At 37.0% G+C, this 21,168-nt stretch overlaps 3 protein-coding genes across 5 annotated transcripts in view; 2 read left to right on the top strand and 1 right to left on the bottom strand.

The window, feature by feature from the left end:
- Positions 1 to 1,098: 1,098 nt before the first annotated feature.
- LOC110105170 lies at positions 1,099 to 2,661 on the top strand. The gene has a single exon (XM_020834561.2). The coding sequence runs from the start codon at positions 1,276 to 1,278 to the stop codon at positions 1,756 to 1,758; it is 483 nt and encodes a 160-aa protein (XP_020690220.1). The 5' UTR covers positions 1,099 to 1,275; the 3' UTR covers positions 1,759 to 2,661.
- A 4,864-nt stretch (positions 2,662 to 7,525) lies between these two features.
- LOC110105150 lies at positions 7,526 to 8,499 on the top strand. Its single transcript, XM_020834538.2, has one exon. The coding sequence runs from the start codon at positions 7,797 to 7,799 to the stop codon at positions 8,367 to 8,369; it is 573 nt and encodes a 190-aa protein (XP_020690197.1). The 5' UTR covers positions 7,526 to 7,796; the 3' UTR covers positions 8,370 to 8,499.
- Positions 8,500 to 8,672: 173 nt separating this feature from the next.
- LOC110105149 (probable LRR receptor-like serine/threonine-protein kinase At1g67720) overlaps positions 8,673 to 21,168 on the bottom strand; it is a 14,985-nt gene continuing 2,489 nt past the window's right edge. The window contains exons 3-15 of one of the 3 annotated variants that reach the window (XM_020834534.2): positions 17,279 to 17,790; positions 17,045 to 17,177; positions 16,884 to 16,955; positions 16,727 to 16,795; positions 16,573 to 16,644; positions 16,390 to 16,458; positions 14,257 to 14,432; positions 13,908 to 14,116; positions 11,042 to 11,168; positions 10,871 to 10,936; positions 10,575 to 10,764; positions 10,233 to 10,365; positions 8,673 to 9,247 (exon numbers count right to left, since the gene is read on the bottom strand). In XM_020834534.2, coding sequence (XP_020690193.1) covers positions 8,930 to 9,247; positions 10,233 to 10,365; positions 10,575 to 10,764; positions 10,871 to 10,936; positions 11,042 to 11,168; positions 13,908 to 14,116; positions 14,257 to 14,432; positions 16,390 to 16,458; positions 16,573 to 16,644; positions 16,727 to 16,795; positions 16,884 to 16,955; positions 17,045 to 17,177; positions 17,279 to 17,790 — 2,146 coding nt within the window. In that variant the 3' untranslated portion in view covers positions 8,673 to 8,929. Of the gene's footprint in view, positions 9,248 to 10,232; positions 10,366 to 10,574; positions 10,765 to 10,870; positions 10,937 to 11,041; positions 11,169 to 13,907; positions 14,168 to 14,256; positions 14,433 to 16,389; positions 16,459 to 16,572; positions 16,645 to 16,726; positions 16,796 to 16,883; positions 16,956 to 17,044; positions 17,178 to 17,278; positions 17,791 to 21,168 lie in introns of all 3 variants that reach the window. The other 2 variants (XM_020834533.2, XM_020834535.2) reach the window with 2 other exon arrangements.

Raw genomic sequence — 21,168 nt, 5'->3', positions numbered from 1 at the left:
TTTTGAAATCAATTTTTTAGTATAAAAATTGGTGGTTCAAGAAATTTTTATACTAAAAGTTGCTTTAGAAACCAGTAATAAAGTTGTCCCAAACAAAATCTTAGACTCTAACAATACAGCTTTTAAGCACAAACAAGAATTCAGATGGTTAAATTCCAAATTCATTACTCTCAAACCTAAAAAATTAGGCTGCTTTTGGAAAATTGATATATCAAAAAATGCATCGGATTAGCATTTATTTTGGTTCGGAAATTTAAATTAGAAAATTTTGAAAATTAGCTTAGAATCATTTGAACTTTATTTTCAAGAAATTCATAGTCAAAATATACATCTTGACAAGACAAATTCTGTAAGTTTAAGATTGTCCATTTTAGATATCATTAAGGCACTATAAATGATCAAGGGAGATCATTCTATATCATATGATAGAATGTCTGGAATTTTGACAAAATAATCAAATTGCCTTCTGACAAAATAATCAAAATGACTTCTAACAAAATATATAAATAGCCTCTCATTCTATACTTGAAATGATCTATGAAGGGAGCTTATGCATTTGAAAAATGCTAAAGCTCTGCACATTGATTGTCACCAATGGCCATTATCAGCATATTTTCATCAATCAATCATCTATGTTTCATTATCGTTAGAGATGTCAATATTTGACATGGCACAAAAAACTATAGCCGGAAATTTCGGGTTGGATCCGACCCGATTTAAAAACGGGACGGGTCGGGTTCGGGTTGATCCGACGAGTTAATATTTTTTTGTTTTTTTTTCATATATTTATAAATTTTACTATCAATAAAATCTAGTTGTGTCCCTCAAATTAAAAGAAAAAAAGAAGAAGCTAAGATATACTTATTTTTATAAGATATACTTAGTTATGTTGAAATAAAAATTATATTTAAATCAGTACTTATTTCATATTTTTATTACATATAACTGAAAACACCCAATATGATACTTAAAAAAAAATTATCTAATGTGATAAATGAAAATAATTATTATGAAATAAAATATAAATTAGCATAACAAATATTTATTTATTTCACACATAACGACAAAAATAATTCAATTTAAGAATGCGCTCCATCTCATAACCAATTCAAAATAATTGCCCACGTTGAAGCTTCCCCCTTTGACCTATCCATAATAATAATAAAAAAAAACTAAATACAATTTCTTGCCTTGCAAGAAAAATAGAAGCTTATTTAAAGCAATACCAAACACCCTCACTACTCGAACAAACCAAATCCTCAAAGCTCTGCAAGTATGAGGAGAGAGGGGCGGCAACATGGCACTGTGATGGCCTACGATATCGCCCCCCAGCCAACTGGGAAGAAGATGCCGAATCAAATTGATGGGCCGTTCATGGGGACATTTTCGAAGGTCCCTTCAAAGCTCACTAACAGCTCCAAATACACCAGCCGCTGTAGAGTGCCCAGATGTGGAAACTGTCACGACCATCCCGTGAACAAAGCGAGGATCAAAACCAAAGGAAATCACAGGCACAGAGATGAGATCGCTGATTTTTACTTGAAGGGGGGTCGCAATAGAGCTCATGAGGCCTGTGAGGGGAGTTACGATTCAGATGATAGCGGCGAATCGGACGGCGGAGAAGAGCTTGTTTGTCAGGTGGGTGGTGGTGGTGGTGCCGGAGACTGTGAAGAAGGAGAATGGGTTTTGTGTCAGGGAAGTGGTGTTGTTGGTGGAGATTGCGAATATGGAGAATGGCTGTTGGTTGAAGGAGTTTGAGCTTGCTAAAAGTTGGCCCATTAAGCTGGGCCGCATTTGAAATTTCGTGCATTAAATTTGTATTTTTGGTTTGGGCCGTCGTTGTACTAAAATTTGAAGAAGTCAGAGAAGGTGAGAGAGTGGCTCATGCTCTGGTTTATTTAATTTTATTTTATTTGATTTTATGCAGAAATGTACATTTTTTTACTTTAAAAGATATTTATTATATCATAATATATTTTAAGTAATATCTTGCCGCCCAAACTCATTATCTTGCTCATTTTAAGCTCATTTTGATTTATTGGTTGATAGCTTAGCCGATCAATCAAGAGATTTGATTTGGTGTTAGAAGCTTAAATATATGATGTGTGCAAGTTCATTTTTAATTCGCAAAAAAACAAAAAAAAAATTATGATATGTCAGTCTACTAGCTATCGCTCTGACCAGCGTATTATCGTTCTTTGCCATCTCCTTTATTATCTGATTCTTCACTAGCCTTTTATTTGAGAGTAAGAAGATATAAGACACGCAACTCACCTTGATCTATTATTTGAGAGCTTTGACTACTAATTAAAAGGTTTTGGATTCAAGTCTTGCATATCTGATGTGTGTATGAATTTATTTTAATTGGCTAAATGTTCCCCCACAAAAAGAAAATAGAAGAGAAGGCGGGAGGACAATGAAGTTTTTGGCTCTTTTTGATTGAAACAAATTTGAAAAAGTAAATGCAATTAAATTTTTAATTAAATGAATTATGAGATAAGTTTGATTTAAATGAATTCGGAAAAATATAATTTTGTATAAAATATTTGATTTCAATATAATTGAGAGGTGATTAATTTTGCAAAGAAAATATAAATGAATTTTTTTTAGTTGATAATTTATTTTTTGAACTCTAATAAAAAGGATAAAAATATCATAAAAAATCATTGAAAATCACATATCATCAATCCATAAAAATAAAAAACTTAATTTCTCCTCAATCAAAATATTTTTTACTTAATTTATTATCAACCAAATAATAATTAACTTTTATTTCTTCATTTTTTTTTCATTTTCTCCCATCAAATTTGTTCATGCTAAAAAAAATTAAGTAAATATAAATTCGTGTTTCAATACACGGTCATAATGAAAGTTCGTTAGGGATGTTAAGCCCTATAGAACTGGCTCAAGCTAACCAAGAGAGAGGTGAATTTGAAAACTTTAAAACCCAAGATAAAACTCCAACCAAAATCACCACAAACAAAATGCGGAAGAAAAATAAATGCGGAAGCGATAATAAGAAAAGAACACACCGGATTTATAGTGGTTCGGTCAAACCTTGACCTACATCCACTCCTTGGAGGCACCCTCCAAGTATTGCACTAAAATCGTGACTCTCCTTTAGCCCCCACAGCTAGGCGGAGAAGCCCTTACAAAATCACTTCCACCTTCCCCGGTGCGGCGGAGTCGCCGGGTCCTTTGACACCAAAGAGATCTTCTTCTTTGGTGAACTTACCTCGAGACAAGCCTTGAATCCGATGGTACTAAGGTGCGAGTTCGCCGGAGCAACCGTGTGGAATCCCCTCTCAAACTCCACCCTTCCTCTCTCCCTTTCAAGCTCTCTCTTCAAGTTTCCCCCACAAGAACGAAGCTACAATGGCTGTCAAAGACGCTTACAAAAGTTGCTATGCCATAGCTTAAATAGAAGCTCTCAAAACGAGCTCATTAATGCAAGTTACCAACATTATCGTCCAGGACGATAGGCATATCGTCCTGGCCGATTAGTTCAAATATGAGGAAAATCGTCCTGAATATCGCCCTAAAATGAAGCTGGACGATGTCTAATCGGCCAAGACGATTTGGAGATCGTCCAGGACGATTTGACCATGTAATTGCTTTACTTAAATTCCAGAGAAACTTTGGAAAAATTGACCTGGATCGTCCTGGACGATCCTCTGGACGATGTCCAAAAATAGGTTATTTCTAAATAGATTTGGGGCAGATTCTTGCTAATTGAGCCTATCGTCCTGACCGATACAAAATCGTCCAGGACGATGTGTTTGTTCATAATGACGGCTGCTTTAATGAGGATGCCCTAATTAGGGTTTCTACTTTTGTCAGATCGTCCATGACGATATAAATATCGTCCCAGACGATGTTATCAAAAATAGAAATCTTTTAGGGCACAATAGAAAATCTTTCAAGTTACAAACCATTAGATGCCACACCAAATACAACAGACTCAAGAAAGGAAAAAGATTACAAACTGACATAGACCTAGTCTACCCAATCTTGAGTTGGTTATAATTAGGTCGATCGTGTGGACCTGAAACGTTAGCACATAAGGCAATCATAGAGAAATAAGGAATGTTTGCTATCATCAAAATCATAAATCATAGATCCGCAACACATAAGAATTGTCCTTAATAGAGTGTTGGTCTGTTCATTGAATTTGTAGGAATGTATTTGACTGACAAAGGTTGGAGGGACTGTAGTCGGCGTATGATAGAGGTTGAAAAAATCGTATTCGGATGATGCTAGTCACAAGGATCGTAGTCGGGCTATTATGGTCAGAAGGACCGTAGTCGGGCGATTATGGTCAGAAGGACTGTAATCGACATATTATAGTAGTTAGATGGAGGCTCGTAAGTGGCTTCCGTATGGAGGTCCGACATCAATGGTCGACCGGAGGTTCAACATCGGTGGCCTAGTGGCCCGGATTTGTTGATGGTGGTGCCATGGTAGAGCTCCAAGATTCTTCATGCTTCAGAGCTTTTCTTTTCTACCTCTTCCTCCTTCCCCCCTTTCATGTGAAGAACGATGGCCTTATAATTTTTTGGGAGTGACATGTTTAATAATTATGGAGAAGATTTAGGATAAATTTGAAGTTTTCTACTGGACGACCCATATTGATTCCCTTGATTATGGGCATTTTCTGGGCATTTAAGTTCCTTAATGATGTCAAAATTGAGTGAACTTAGGCTCATTGGTTCATCTCGTCAAGCCACTCGATTCAACTATAAGCATGTCTTATTTGAATTTCATTTAATCATCCAATTAATGCTTTGAAGCTTTCAAAAAGGCTTTAATCCTTTGATTTGGCCCTATTTGGGCTTGGATTTAATTGAATTTTGTGTCATTGAGTTCATCTTCTTGAGATGTTCAATTTGACTATAAGCTTCTTGAAATTGGGAGATCCTGAATTTTAATTTAAAAGTTTTCAATATAAATTTGCATTTAAGATTGGTGCCCAATCAACACGATTTTGGTGATGTATCGATTTTAAATTCACCATTAAAATCCAATAAATTCTGTTAGATCTGGGAACCCCATCAATATTCCATTTCATTTTCTAACTTTCCTTCAAACTAATAACTTGCAATGGCTTTGTGTGGTTGAAAAATAGTAAAGAAAATTAAATGAGGTCCAAATAAAATTGCTATTGGTTAGGGATAAGAATCATTACCTTCGCGAAGATGAACATGCAAGACCTTGGGTAGCGGCTCATGGGGCTTCGCCGACATCCGACAAGCTGATAAGTTGAAGAACTTTCTCAGGTTCTTCTTCACTCCATTTGTGTACCTCCGCCTTGAACTGATAAGGAAACAGCAAGCGAACCCCCGTCATGCAAAGCACGTACTGAAGCAGCCACAAAGAAAAGGCAACGAGGGAAAGAGATGAAGTCAAACCTTAGATTATAAATTAATCTAATAATAAGTAGTATAAATAAATAATCTATTAAGTTTAATTAAATAATTAGTTGTCTAATTATCATTACATTGCTTTAATTAATATTATTAATTTATTCGTGTTGTGGACTAGAACATTCGTAGAGATAGAGAGAAAGAGCATAATGTCTTAGCTTTGAACGAAGATCCATCACACATATAGACAAAGAGTGAGGGGTGTCATAAGAGACAAATATTTTTATATGAAAAACCCTGAAAAAGTAGAAAATCATTGGGTCTGGCCAAGTTGAAATGATTACACTAGTATTTGTAGTCAATTACAAATGATGCCCTTACTCGAGGGAAGGGCCTTGGCTCATTGTATCATATATAACACATTACATAGTTGGGGTTGGAAGAATCCAATGATAAGAGAGCCATTCACAAGAGAAAGTTGGCATGTTCATTTGGCCAGTTTGATCGTAATCGGGCGACGATGGTCGAAGGGACAGTAGTCAGAAGTCAACGGGAGGTCAGAGAAACCATAGTCAGCGGGTAATGGTGGTTGAAAGGACTGTAGTTGACAGACGACAGTGGTCAAAGGGACCTCATCAGGGGTCAACGGTGGACGGAGGGACCGTAGTTGGTGGGCGACAACGATCCAAGTGACTGTAGTTAGTGGACGACAGTGGTCGAATGGACCATAATCGATGGGCAACGGCAGTCGGAAAGACTGTAGTTGGCGGACGACGTCGGAGGGATCGAAATCGGTCACCGAAGCCAAAGATGGTCGGAGGGACCGCAGTCGACGAGCAACAGTGGTTCGAGGGATCTAGCCGACAGCTTGGCAATGATCCGACGATGGTCGAGCAAAAATTCGGTCGCGATTGTCAGTCGGGTGGAAGTTCAGTGACCGTTGACGAACAGAAGGTAGTCCGATGATGGTCCAGTGATGGTCGGATGAAAGTTATATATTTATGATAGAAAAAATTGTTAGAATATTTCAATAAAAAAATTAAAATAAGTTTTGAAGGCTTTGAATTTATTTTAAAATAAATATAATATATAAATAATTTATTTTAAAAATATCTAAAATTTTAAAGTTTATCGAGATGAAAATTTTTATCTTTTTGACACATTTTTTTTCCTTGTAATATCCGTAGAATTGCGTCTTCTATTAGACTTCAAGCATTTCGATAATCTCAAAGAGGACCCAAGCCAACATGAATTTTACTTATCTACCCGTACATATTCAAAATATAAACACGTCAAAACTAGCGAGCAGCTCATCTCCCTGAGAAAGCTGAAGTCTTGTGGAATTTTTAATTACTTTTGAAAGGTTCAAGCCAACAAGAATTTTACTTTATCTACCCGTACAAGCTACTGTTTTATTATTATTATTATTATTAGTTTTTTTTTTTTTTTTTCAATCTCACTCCTCACAAACAACCTAATTACTTCCCAACCCTCAACATGTTTTACAAGCTCTCCCTTTTTATTTTTTTATTTTTTACAAGCTCTCCCTTAATTCTAGATAAAAAAATCTCTTCCAATTAAGAATCCCACTTCAAAATTTCTAATTGAATCTTTTTAGGTCTAACTTTTCCATTGTTAACATAGATTACATCAATTAAACGATTCCCATCATTATTCAATGAATTTTACATTGACTATTGGCTATTTAATGCAATCCTCTATTTTTTTCATCCGGGGCTTAAGATATGACAATAGAAGTGTTACCATTGAGAGAGAGAGAGAGAGAGAGAGAGAGAGAGAAAGAGAGATCTCGGTCGACCCAAGAAGCGTTTGCCACGAGTAGTAATAAGTGTGGGTTGTTTTTTTAGGTCGACCAGGGTTTACGGATCGCCAAGCGCTCCCGGATAATAAGGAGTGACAACGGGTGGTTCCTCGTCATTAAAAATAAAAAAAACCTATTCACTCAATCTTTCTATGCTAAATAAGCATGCCAACTCATTAAAAATTTAAAAAAATATATTGAACTATTAGGTGAGCAATATAATATTACTCTAACTTTCAATGAATTGACAGAAAATAAGAGCCCTGATTTAGAGGTGTAAATTAAAGCAGGGCAATGCCAAGTGGGGAAGCCAAAACGTATCAGCAACCTCAAAAAATGAAAGACCAGAAAGAAATAATTATCAATATATCATCATGAAGAAAATCCCATCCATAAAATATTCAATTTCGTGCCAATAAACATTCCCCCCTGTTGAATAATTCAAAGATGTGGTGGGGATAACTTGCTACACAAGCACCACTTTGCTTATAATTTTGTTCAACTGCAAAGAAACAACAAAATTTTCATCTCCATCTCTTTATCAACACAAGAGAATAAACATCCTCTTCAACAACTACTCCCCATTTTCAAAGAAACAGCAGCTGAGAATTATGAAGAGAGAAGGATGGCAGCGTGGAGCTCTCATGGTGAGGAACCCATCCCTTCACCTCACCGACTGCTCCGCCACCTTCGACGCCGGCAGATTCTATGGCAAGGCTCCGTCAAGGCCCGGCAGCCACTCGAAGCAAACCGGCAAGTGCCGGAGGCCTCGATGCACAGAGTGCCACTCCCTCCCTGCGTCAAAATCTAAGGACAAGGCTAAAGGCGCACACAAACTAAGATCCTGCAACGTCAAGCTGAACCACAAGCTTGTTTCATGGAGAGTTGTCAATGGAGGGCAGCGGCCAAAGTTTGCCGGCGCATCAGCCAGTGATCTGTTGAGCCAGTTGTCTGGTTGTTATTGGAATGAAGAAGATGATGATCATGAAGATGAGGTTCAAGAAAGTGGAGATCAATTTCATGAGTGTGTTGATTTTGATGTAGGAGGATGCAGTGATGAAAAGGAAGATGAGGAGGATATGAAAGAAGATGAGGATGTGGATGATGACATGGGTTTCTGTCAGGTTGGGTTTATTATGGAGTATTTAGAAAGGGAGGATTGGTATATGGTGTATGAGATTTGATTGGAGTGGGAGGGGCGTTATGGTTTAATTTGTGTACAGTCTAATGTGTATTTTTATGTATATTACTAAGTTCTATAATAATGTACAGGAATGGTTTCATTGTACTGGTTATATCTTATGTTTCTTTGACTTTGTCTTTGTTTGGGATGACATTTTTACTGCTTCTTGAAGCAGCTTTCTAGTAAAATAATTTAATTTTTATACTAGAAAGCTACTTCAAGAGACAGTAGAAAAGCCATCACAAACGAAGCCTTTGATAGACTTAAACCATGCAAAAAAAAAAAAATCTCACAGAGAATATACTTGCATTTTGAATACTTTGTATTTAGTCTTATGTTGAATCAGTCATGTATGCTATGTAATTACAAGAATAAGTATTCTCTAGCTTTATTTTAAGCTTTCAAACAGGCATCACAACATCCAAGAAAGGGTCGCATGAAAAAAAAATATTTACAAAGCATATTTGCACAGAGGCAGCTTTGAACTACTCATGCAAATTAAAAAGAGAGCTCCTTTCTCTCATAACTACTTCCATGCCTGACATTTGATTAGCTGTAGGCTTATCTCAGTGATGGGAAATTGATATTGTTTTGGAAGTTAGAGCTCATAAAATCAAAGGGCATAGACGAGAATCTTACATGATCAGAGGAGGCTGTAGAAGAGGCATGATTAGTTTTGTCCTTGCTTCCCATCTCAATATTGATTGCATCATGGATTGCTAGTTCCACCTCCTGCATTTTCGGCCGGGAGGTTCCATGGATTTGAACACTGAGGATTGCAATCTCGGCTATCCTCCACAGAGATTCTATTTTGAAGGTGCCGACAAGACAAGGATCTACAAGACTCGTTATATCACCTTCACTGATTAAAGACCTTGCCTGCAAATGAATTCTATTGTCAAGACAGTGTTTAGATTCTGATCTATATGTTATATTGACTGGAAACCACGATTGAAATCAGACAAGGATAAGGACAAAGTTAAAACAGTTTTCGCTGTTTATTATATTTTATCATCAAGAAAAATATCCGGTTGAATTTTTACCAGGGATATAAGCACTAGCTTAGAATTTTATCGAACCATCATTAAATAAATCAAATCAAACCCATCAAATATGCTCAGTTTTGTTCAATTTTTCAGTTTAAACTAACTAATATACACCCCCCCTAGCTCAAAGTACAACATGATATAGTGACCCAATATTTTAAGGATCCAATAAAATGAAAATACAGTCATAATGAAAAGTGTAACTAGAGAGAGTCGCCTTAGATGATTTGGTCACATAAAATGTAGGTCATCCGATGACCCGGTTAGGAGAGTGGATGCATTAGATTTGGCCTATCTTAAGAAAAAGTAGAGGTAGACCTAAAAAGACTTGGTTAAAAAATAATATAAATGATATTTTTAATTAGATTTAAATGAGAATTTGACTCTTAATAGGTCAAAATGAAAAAAAAGAGTTCATGTAGATGACCGCACGTAGTGGGATAAAGCCTGATGTTGTTGTTGTAATGATGGTTCGATTTTTTTTTTTTTTTGGAATAAGGGTTATTTGAATTTTAGTTGGTTTGGTTAAAAAATATATTGTTTGTTCTTTTTTTATTTTCTTTTGTGTTTTATTTTGTAGTGTAAGGTACTCTCTCTTGATGACATTTTCACTTTGCGTTAATTTCAACGCCCTCATCACAACACTCAACATTTTGTCATCATTGTTGTTACTATTCTTTTGACAAAAGCTTAAGATTGATGCTAAGTTGATGACCAATTATAAAACTATGCCAATTTTCATGAAATAAAAATATGCACAAAATGGAAAAAGATTTCAAGGCCTGAGGATATATTGAGTTCCAATGATGTTTTCATACCCAATGGACAATGTTCCAGTCAACACCGTAGTCTTGCACAGAAATAGGCTTCTTTCCCGAAATCAACTCAAGGAGTACGACTCCAAAACTATAGACATCGCTCTTATCAGTCAATTGTTGACTAGCATAGTACCTGTAAAAAAAGATTAGGTTTATTAACTTCATTACTAGCCAAATTAAGGTTTCGTTTGGGACGGCTTTCTTATTGCTTCTTAAAGCAGCTTTTTTGTACAAAAATTTAATTTTTTTACAAAAAAGTTGCTTTAAGAAGCAGTAAGAAAGCCGTCCCAAACAAAGCCTCCTAAGATCTTCCTACTCCAATATCAACTGTAGCTAGCTTACTCGGGATCAACATAGCCCACTGTTCCCCGAGCAACACTTGATATGTGGGTAAAACTATTGTCAGTTGCTTGTTTTGAGAGCCCAAAATCCGAAACTTTTGCTCTCATGTTAATATCTAGCAAGATATTGCTTGTTTTAACATCACGATGAATTATAGCTGGATTACATCCATTGTGCAAATAGGTAAGACCTGCAATCAAAAACAGTGTAAGGGACAAAATGAAGTACCCAAGAATGGCAAATTAAGGAAATCAAAAGAGAAAAAGAGAAAGGGCTATGAAGGCTGCGCTCCAAACCTTTGGCAGCATCTTCTGCAATCAAGAGACGAGATAGCCAATCGAGATTTGTCTTTTTTACAGAATCTGGGTAACATTAACAATAGAGAGAAATCTAAGCCATTTAAAAAATAAAAATTCAGATAAAGAAAATTTAGAGATGGCTAGATGACATCAACGGAGGGACGTTACCATGAATGTGATCTCGCAAGGATCCGTTGTGTACGTACTCATATACAAGAATTTTATTAGATTCTTCTTGACAGTATCCAATGAAAGAAACTAAACTTTTATGATGAATTCTTGAAAGAAGAGTGACCTGCGATTATAAGATTATTCAGAAGAAATTAGCAAGCAGTGGGTTAGAAGTAATAACTGAAAATAAAAGGCAGTTAACATCTAGCAAAGAATTGGTTGATTGAATGATAGATTTGTAGAAATATTTAATGCCGGCACCGATAAAACTACTGAAATGATGTGAAAAATATGTGACTTTGGGCAGTCAAGTTAAGAGTACACGTTTTAGATATCTGAGATATATTATTCAAAGTGATGTTGAAATAGATGAGGATATTATTAGTAGAATTCAAGTTGGATGGTTGAAGTTGTAACAATTCAAACTCTTAACTATCGAGATATTGTTTGCTTTGGCCTAAGGATCTTACAGTTTTATCATATTGGTGTAACTTCTCAGAAGGTCACCCATCCCAGGATTTCTCTGAGATAAAAGAATCATTCTTCCAAATTAGATTCTAGGGCATCATAAAAGTGGAGGAATGCATCAGGACTCCTGTATGATAGAGAAGTACCCTCAAACTTAAGGGAAATTTCTATAAGATGGTGGTGAGGCCTTTAATGTTTTATGGTGTAGAATGTTAGCCATTAAAAGACAAGCATAAAATTAAGTTAAGTTTTGCAAAGATAAGAATGCTATGGATGAGTGGCTTCACTCTTAGAGACAATATGCAAAACAAGTACATGCATGAAAAGGTTGGAGTAGCTCTAGTGGTAGATAAGATTAGAGAGAGCTTTCTTAGATGGTTTGGTCACATAAAACATCAGCCATCCAATGACCTGGTTAAAAGAGTAGATGTATTAGATTTGACCTATGTTAAGAAAGATAGAGGTAGATTTAAAAATACTTGATAAAAAAATATTAGAAATGATATTTTTTTTATTAGATTTAAATGAAAATTTGACTCTTAACAAAAAAAATGGAGAAAAATGATTCATGTAGCCGACCCCACGTAGTGGGATAAAAGCTTGTTGTTGTTGTTTTTTTGCTTCTGATTTAAATAGCACGTCACATAGCAAATAACAAACATATATGGCTCCTTTACCTAAAAACATTACTCCCTTGTAGGTAGACTAGATGGACTAGGACTGGTCCATGTTTATAGGCTTTTGCCTCCATAAGTGTCCGGCTCCCTTTGGCGGTGGGGTCCATGCTTTAATGCAAAAAAATTAAGAGGCGGTTTATGAGGGAAAATTCAAAGTAAAGGGCTGTTTAGGGATTTAAATGTTTGTTGTTTTGCTTTAAGTAGATTATTGTGTTGTGTGTGAAATCTGATTGCGTTGATCAATCTGATTGTTATATTGTCTCAAAACTCAAAACTTGTCATGTTCGCTGGCGGGTGTCAAGGGTTTACCCCATGCTTGGGTTTGAGATGAGGGAAATTTTTTTTCATATAATGCCCAGACGCTGCATACCTGAGCACACCGGCACTATGTTCCCGAGCACCTCAGCACTAAACGACAGAGAGTATAGTGTTGTAATGGTATAGATAGGCACTGCAATGGCGCAAGACAAATGATTAAGCGCCACAACACCCAAATTGACGTCGCAGCGCTGCGAGATGGATTGAACGATTTCTTTCTCGTTTTTCTAAAGGGTTACGTCCCTTGGGGTTATTTACTTAGCTTTCTCTTTATATTTTTTATTAGGGCAAATGTAGGCATTGAGAATGATGCATGTGAGAAAAGAAACAAGGAGAGAGTGAGAGAGGAAAATCTGTACTTATTTCTCCCAATTTTCATAATGGATTTCTTGGTATGGTGTGGCTCAATGGTTTTATCTATATTTTGGATTTTTCCATGTTAAATCCCGGTGCCCTTTATATTTTCGCGGCTTTTACTTTCCTGCTTATTTCATCATTGTGGTGTTTACTCCTCATCTCTCCCCAACATATTGTCCCTAGGGTTATGATTATATATGTTTTGCAGAATTTGAGAGATCCTTAGGTTTGTTTGGGCACTAGATGTCGGCTTGGGATTTGGGAGAGAAGGATCTTCCTATTGAATTGAAGATCCATTGTATCTTGTCTTCTTTTCATAGCTACTTCAATAAAAAAGGGGTTGGTTTGCATTATTCTACATATTTTCTCTTGTTATTTACTTGGTGGCTTTGCTGAAATTCAATTTCAGCCGACAGTTAATTATTTTCTACAAGCGTTTCCTATCAGTATGTCAGTAGAGTTGCACATAAAGAAAATAATTTCATACAGTTTAAATTCAGTTGAAAATATGAAAAAAAAAAAAAAAATACAGAGGCCAAGAAAAGTTGCTACATTGCATCCCGAAAAAAACATGTGGAAGTGCTGCCAGGAGAGATTTAAAATAAAACATAACATGTCAAAGATACCCATGAAATTTACAGCCGGCAGACATTTAAAATAAAGCTGGCATTAGAAGATACTCACTATCGTAAGAGAGGTTCTATAACCAAGAAATGAATAATAACAATTAGTACTAACATAAAGTGTAATCTGTATAGAATATCTGAAGAATCTAGCATATAAACAGAGCTAGATTCAAAGGACTCCTAAGAAAGAGAATAAAATTAAAACCATTCTTCCATCAGGGAAGCAATTTGAATCTATACTGGGAGTCAATTATAAAAACTTCTCAGATAATAGCATGTCAATGTATTTCAGGCATATTGAATGTATTTAGGGGTCAACAGCATGAACTCTCCTGGTCTTTTTAACCGCAACTCTCTGAATGAGCAGTCTATAAAAAGGAGGTCAATAAAAAAGAACAAAAGCCAAACCAACCTCACCTCATTGATAAATTGTTGAGCTCCATGACTAGATAAATCAGCTGAAACTTTGACTGCGATTTCTTTTCCCTCCATTTTGCCATAATATACTGGTCCATAACTACCTTCACCAATTTTTTTGGAGAACCCTCCCGTAGCTTCTTTTATTGCAGAAAAGGTTATGCAATAAGCCACATCCAGGCCTTCATCAATAGCCAAAGATGTACTTCCTACAAGAGGATAAGGAGTTGAAGTCCTTGACATTATGCGTAAAGAGTTATCTGTCACAATGAAAAGATGCCAAATATATTGCCAATTAAAGGTTTATGAAATATCAGTCAATAACAAACAAAAGCAGAAGAAAATATACTTTTTTCTCTATTATCACTCTTCTCTGGCTTTCTTTGTCGAGCCCTTAGTAGCCAGAAACATCCAAGCACTAATAAAACTACAAAGGTAGCAAATGCTCCAATAGTTGTGGCAAGTACAATTGCTAGTTCATTCTTGCGCCTTCTTGGCAGATTCAATCCAGGATTGCCATCATACCTGTAAATTGATGCTGATATTAGAAGTTAAACGTATAAGAAAGAATAAACGTTTGTGACATGCTAGAAGAACCACTCTAGCTATTCATAGATTCTGTTCGATCTCAGAATGTCACGCCCTCATATATCTCTTCACCCAAACCCTCTACAAACCTCACACATCCTACCATGTACTCTTTACATCAAATTTGATACTAGTGTCTATGTAATGAATAATCTAGCTTATCTGAGTCCAGAGAATCCTTTACAAAAACAAACAGCTGCACTTTCTCATAAAGAATCAAGCTAATCAGTTCTATAAAAACAACGTTTTGAGAAATGTACAATCATTATAAAAGCTAATGAGTTTCCTTGAATATCCAAGAAAAACTAACACCTAAATTCATTCTCATTTCCATTTACTCTGCTAAGAGATCACCTCTATGATACCAAAGCACAAGGGGACCCGTCAAAATATTCACAAATTAGAACAAAAGCTATAAAACTAAATTAGAACCCAACTAATTCTTGTTTTGATAGATCTCTCCTTGCAGTTCTTATTTATGAGTAAGCGTCTCCTCTCCTAGGATGACCACTTCGGCTAAAGACACCTAATATGATATTCCATTTTGTTAATATACATATCAAACCAAACTACAGGGGTGCTGAGCAAATCTTTGGTATCTAGGTGCATAATGTCAAGGACTTAGGGATGTCAATTTCACTATGATGCACGGACACGGACGCGGCGACACGGACACGACACGACACGGACACGGGACACGACTTTTTTTTAAAATATAGGACACGGGTACGGCGCGGACACGGCAGTACATTTTTTTATATAGTGTATATATATTAATGTAATATCATATTAGAAATGACAAACATAATAAATGAATGACATGATAACTTGTCTAGCTTATAGTATACAATATTTAGTACAAAATATCTAGTACAACCACAAAAATATAAGCAAATAATAACTTACTACAACATCAAGCATTCAAGCTTCAACTATTAGGATTAGCTTTAGAGGTTTGTTTTTTGCCTTCAATATCATCATCATTGAATATCACTACTTTCAACTCTGGTTCAACAAGAGAAAGATTTGTAATTGTGCAAAAAGAGAGGAGATAAAAATACCTTCACTGCCAAAGAGAAATGAAAATGAAAATATTCGATGAATGAGTATTAAATGCAGACGTTGATTTGGTGTTATGGATATGAAATAAGAAATTTAGTTTAAATCTCGTCAAATATAAGAAATTATATTTTTAATTTGTTTTTAATATTTTTTTAATCGGACACGTTTTCGGCATGTCCGACACGTGTCGGAGGAGTGTCGAACGAGTGTCGTGTCGGACACTGCACGCCTCTTTGAGGAGAAGTGTCGGTGCATCATAGCAATTTCGGGTCACGGGTCTGGTTCGGGTTGAACCCGGAACTGGTCACTATTCGGGTCAACCCGAACCCGACCCGTTTTTTGCAAACGGGTCGGTTTTTTGGACCCAAACCCAACCCACTTCAGGTCCGGGTCAACCTGACACGACCCGAATGACACGGGGCCAACCAAAAATTGCTAGTTTTTTGGTCAAAAAACGGGTCAATCTCCTATTTTTTTCGGGTAAAAAAATGGTCAACCTCGGATTCTCGGATCAAAACGGGCTTTCGGGTCAAAAAATGGTCAATTTCGGATTTCTGGGTCAACCCGAACCCGACCCGTTTTTTAAAACGAGTCGATTTGTTGAACCCGAACCCAAACCGTTTCGGGTCTGGGTTGATTCTTACCCGGAATTTTTGGGTAAGGTTCGAGTCGAATTTTCAGGTCATATCAAATATTAACACCCCTACGTACACTAATATTTTTTAAAGGTACAGTTTACAATATTTTGTTTTTATTTTGTCTTTTCATCATTTTAGTTCTCTAAAATTGTGTTTGAACAAAAAGAAGGTTACACGTGAGTGAGGGAACTTACTTAAATAGAAATTTCTTTGTCAATAATGCATGAGGTATTTCCCCAGTAAAATTGTTATTCTGTATATACCTGGAAAGTAGCATATATGAACAGAAATCCTAAAAAAAATTAGAATAAACACATAATTCCTCCATATGCATGACCTTCTTATGGTATTACTAGGCATATAATGCTTGTACATACAACTCTTGTAGGTTTGGTAGTTCTCCAAAGTATGAAGGCAGCTGACCATTCAATCTATTGTTTTCTAGGTGCCTGCACATTTGAGAAAATATGGATCAGTAAAAACTGCAGCGATTGTAAATGCGTCCAATATGCAAAGAAAATAGAAACTCACAAAATTTTAAGAATCATCAGATTGCTCATATCTGGGATTGGCCCATTCAAGACGTTCCCATCCAGCCACCTACGCCAAGGTGAACATTTATTAAGATTCAAGCATAACTTCTAACTTTCAAAAAGGGAAATATAGTTTAGTTGTCAACTGAGCTTACAACTCCTCTAGCTGATCTATTTGTTTTATCTCTGAAGGTATGAAACCTTTCAAATTCTTATTCGACAAGGCACTTCAAAAAGTATAGAATTATTAGCCATAAAAATTGTACTTGTCCTTAATTCTTCTAAAATTCAGATGCAGACTGTTTGCAGAAATTACATTTTCGTAATTCTTAATGGCATTGCAGAGCTGCAGTTCACCCAATCCCACGCTGCAGGGATACAAGGATCTCCATTGTCATACCTCCAATCACCAATTGAAGCCAAGGAGCAGAATGCATTTAATACAGCAACTTTCAGACCAAAAAAATGTATAAAATCAGTTCCAAAGCAACTTCACGCTTTATGCTGAACAGAATCCATTCAGAAAAATTTATATTTTTTGACTAATTACCATCTTGAACATCAGTCTTAGGAATGATTTGCACGTATTTGCTGATTTCAATGGCATTCAAGAGTGGACCACGAGTAGAATCACGGGTCTTTGAAAACAAAAAGGAAAGAACAAAGTCCAAGGATACATTCATGTAACTTGGTTCATAAAGAGCGTAGCTCCCATGGGCATTCTCAGCAATATTGACTATCACGTTGTCATAACCGGGCACATTTGGCTGCTTCATTATGAACTTACGAGTTTCATTCTTACCTAAATCTTCAATCTCAGCTAAATATGCATAAGCACGAGCGTTTCCTGGGAAACCTTCAAGATCTAACCTGTAAGAGAGGCTTCCCCTTGTTCCAACAACTGCTGTCTGCATAACCTTGACAGGTGGAAACTCTCTAGAGTTTGCCATAACATTCTTACTAGTGCTAACATTTACTGTACCAGGAGCCATTCCCACAAGATAATTCTGCCTTTTGTCCAAATCTGATTCCCATATACGATCATAAGGATCGTCAGGATATCTGTTACAAAAGCAAATCAAGAAAACAACCATGCTCTTATGATACATGTGATCAAATCAGCAGTGATGAAGTTGATCATGGAGCACTATATTAGCTCAAGTATAACCGACAAAAACAATAAACAAATATTGCAAATATATAGCATATGGGTTCAAAACTTAATTCCTGAAAGGATTATATATAATTATCACAGCCCGAACTCTTATCCATTGATAGAGCTGGTAATCAAGTCATTTTCAAGTGAGCTGGTTTCAACTAGAAGTTACAGATTTCAATACAAACAGTAAGTATATATATATATATTTATCAACTCTTGAGCCTGCTCGGCCATTGAATCTTTCGAATCTAATTTCAGAACCAGCTATGAAGAAAGTTTCTTCTGAAAGGTTGCAGCAAAGAATAAACTTGGTTCTCTTAGTGTGATCCGATAAGGTAAGCATGGATCCTATCGATGATCCTCTACAGGTACCTCTACTGTTTTTATTTCATGCCTTTCACCACCACGAACTTGAATTTTTGAAAGATGCCTTTAAGACATTTTTAAGTAGAATTATTTAAAGCTAGAAATTTTCTTTTGGTTTAATTGTTTGGTGTTTCTCTAGAACTTGATAAAGTCTGTGATGTTCGTTCCTGCTTCCCGAATTCAGCAGAGGGGAGGGGGGGGGGGGATAGAATTATTTTTTTTAAGGCCTTAAGGTAAATTTTGCTTTTGTTTATTGTAAAGGCGTATCAAGTTGGTAATCGAGAGCCGCCATCAGGGTGGTCAACCCACGTGGGATAGTGGGGAGATTGTATGGAGACAGTTCAGCTTGTGTGGACAAGCAGTAATGTCGGATCAGACACGGAAAATCAGGGGGGTCTCACCCCACATACTCGCTGCAACTGGCACTGCTGCTCGAAGGACCTAAGATAACTGCCACTACTCATCCAGAGGAGGTAAACAGGAGAAAGCCACCAACTGTGATGAAACCAAGGAGGGTTTCAAGAGACTGACTTGAACTATCCGAATTGAAGGAGAAAGAGGTCAAGTGCAGGCCTCTGCTAACGTTGCGAAGCGAGAATTTGCACCTTGGGCATAGGTGTAAATAGAAGAACCCTGCACGTGATAGTGGTGGGGATTCCAGAACTGAAGGACACAGATGAAGGGGTACAATGGAAAAGCTATGTGAGGTAGAAGCATCATCACCTAGTATGATAGAATGAGTCTGAATTCGATGAAGGCTTGCCATTCCTCCGCACCATGAAGATGGAGGGGAAATTGAAGGGTGGCAAGGTGAGAGTTTTGTTTGATAGTGGAGCCACTAACAACTGCCTTGGCGCTATCGAGTGACGGAACACGTTGAGTCTTGAGGTGATAGCAAAGTAAGGAGGTAGAGGTGACCAGTATGCACAGGACAGAAGGCCGTATTCATGGGAAATGCAAGGGAGTTCACTATTATGCTTGCCAAGGGAGGTAGTTACTTCAAGATTTTTTGTTGATTGATCTGGAAAAACGCGCGACGTCATCTTGGGTATGCAATGGCTTCAGTCCTTAGGAGACATGGAGGTCCATTGGGAGAAGTTGTTGGTTTAAAAGCAACAGTAATAGTCGGAGGGTGGCCACTACAGGGTGATCCTAGCCTATGTGGGTTTCGCGACCCCGACGGAATCTACATTCTTAACCTTGAAGGACAAGGTTAAATTTTTTAAAGGAGGGAGTATTGATGCGTTCCGCCCTCCGATCAGACAGAGGGTAGGGGGGGGGGGGGGGGGGGGCTGGCACGACCACACACAGCGCAGCGGAATCGCGGGGGAGGGAGCCGCCCGCGACGTTCGGGCCAGCCGAAGGGGAAGCCGGGGCGAGCGGAGCGAGCGGGGCGGTTTTCGGGCCTTGAGCGGAACCGGTCTAATCTGGACAGGTTTGGCTCGGGTAGGCCCTGAGCTGGGCAGTTCAGTTGTGGGCAGGCCCCACTTAGTGGTTGGTTGGGTCTTTTGCTTGTTTTAAGTAAGGAATATAGGGAGATTTCTAGGTTATGCAAGATTTGGAGTTTTCTCTTAGCCTCCCTTAGTTTCTTTCTCTGTTTTTTCTAGGGTTTGTAGGGGAGACCTGTCTCTGTCTCGAAGTGGACAAATTTGTATCTTGTTTCTCTTGGATTTTGAATGCAAAATGTTCTTGTTCTTCCTCTCATCCCTCTTGTGTTGATTTTTTCTTGGCATTTGGAGGAGAAATTTCATCTTGAAAGGAAAATTAGGGCAAACCCTAATTTGTGAAACCTAAGGCGTATCATCTGCTCGTGTTGGAGCACTTTTTAGATGAGCGGTTTTATTGGAAATTTTTTCAGTGAGGACAAACTAATGAGGTCCATTAGGCCAAAGTGACAATATTTTTGAATGAGAGTTCAGTTTATGAGCATGATATATGTGAGTAATAGATTCATCTTGAAGATAAGAACTAGTGCAGGAGTACAAAATATTGTCATGGTAACCATTCTCTGAACCCTTCTATAGCAAAGTATTTTGTGGCTCCGAAGAATTTTGTGCCCCGACGTCCCTTTCTTTCGGGAGAAATTTTTAACGAAGTAGGTTTCAGAGTAAATTTTCAAAAGACATTGGATTGTGAATAAGATACTATCGCAAAAGATTCGCCCTCAATTTTGAGACTGGACTGACACGCAAGAATCTGGAACAAAATTTTTTGAACTGAAATTTCAAATAACTTTCTATGAATTAGAAATTTTTGTAACTAAGAAAAGCTACTTTATAAAAGCAGTAAGAAAACTTGTCCAAACCAAAGCCTCAGAGTGGTCCTGTGGGGGTCGGAAACCCATGGTTGACTTCTTTCTTGAGCTGGGGCTGGTGACTCCATGGGAAGAATGGAAACTACGCGTCCACATTGGTTGGCATCTGAAGAGTCTTCGTTGTTGCTGGGGTTGTGAAAACCAAAGAACAGAGAGGTGGGATTTAGGAATTGCCGTAAAATCTAAAAGCTGCATGCCCGATGGGAAGAGGGGTTTTCTCACCTGAGACTCACACTGCTTGTTTCTTGCAGTCTCCACACAAGAGCAAAAGCGTAAAAACACACGAATAAGATGACAGCACTTGGATTAGGTTTAGGATAATTTAAACTTAGTTTTTTCTGAAAGATTACGCCTTCTCATTGAAATCTCAGTTTTTCGTTACGTTTTTAGTTGAGGTTACTTTGGTCCTATTTAAAGAATTAAGCGACTGAATTAATAATTTATATAGTTGGGACTATTTTGATCTTTTTATAAAAAATTAGGACCATTTTTGATACTTTTTATCTGTATAAATCTATTCATATTTCATATATATATATATATATTATATATATATATTAATATATATATATATATATATTAATATAATATTATATATATA

The sequence above is a fragment of the Dendrobium catenatum genome, unplaced genomic scaffold, assembly GCF_001605985.2.
Source record: "Dendrobium catenatum unplaced genomic scaffold, ASM160598v2 fragScaff_scaffold_716, whole genome shotgun sequence".
Taxonomy (NCBI): domain Eukaryota; kingdom Viridiplantae; phylum Streptophyta; class Magnoliopsida; order Asparagales; family Orchidaceae; genus Dendrobium; species Dendrobium catenatum.
The sequence above is the reverse complement of the archived record's forward strand: the minus strand, read 5'-3'. Positions and strand labels throughout refer to the sequence as shown.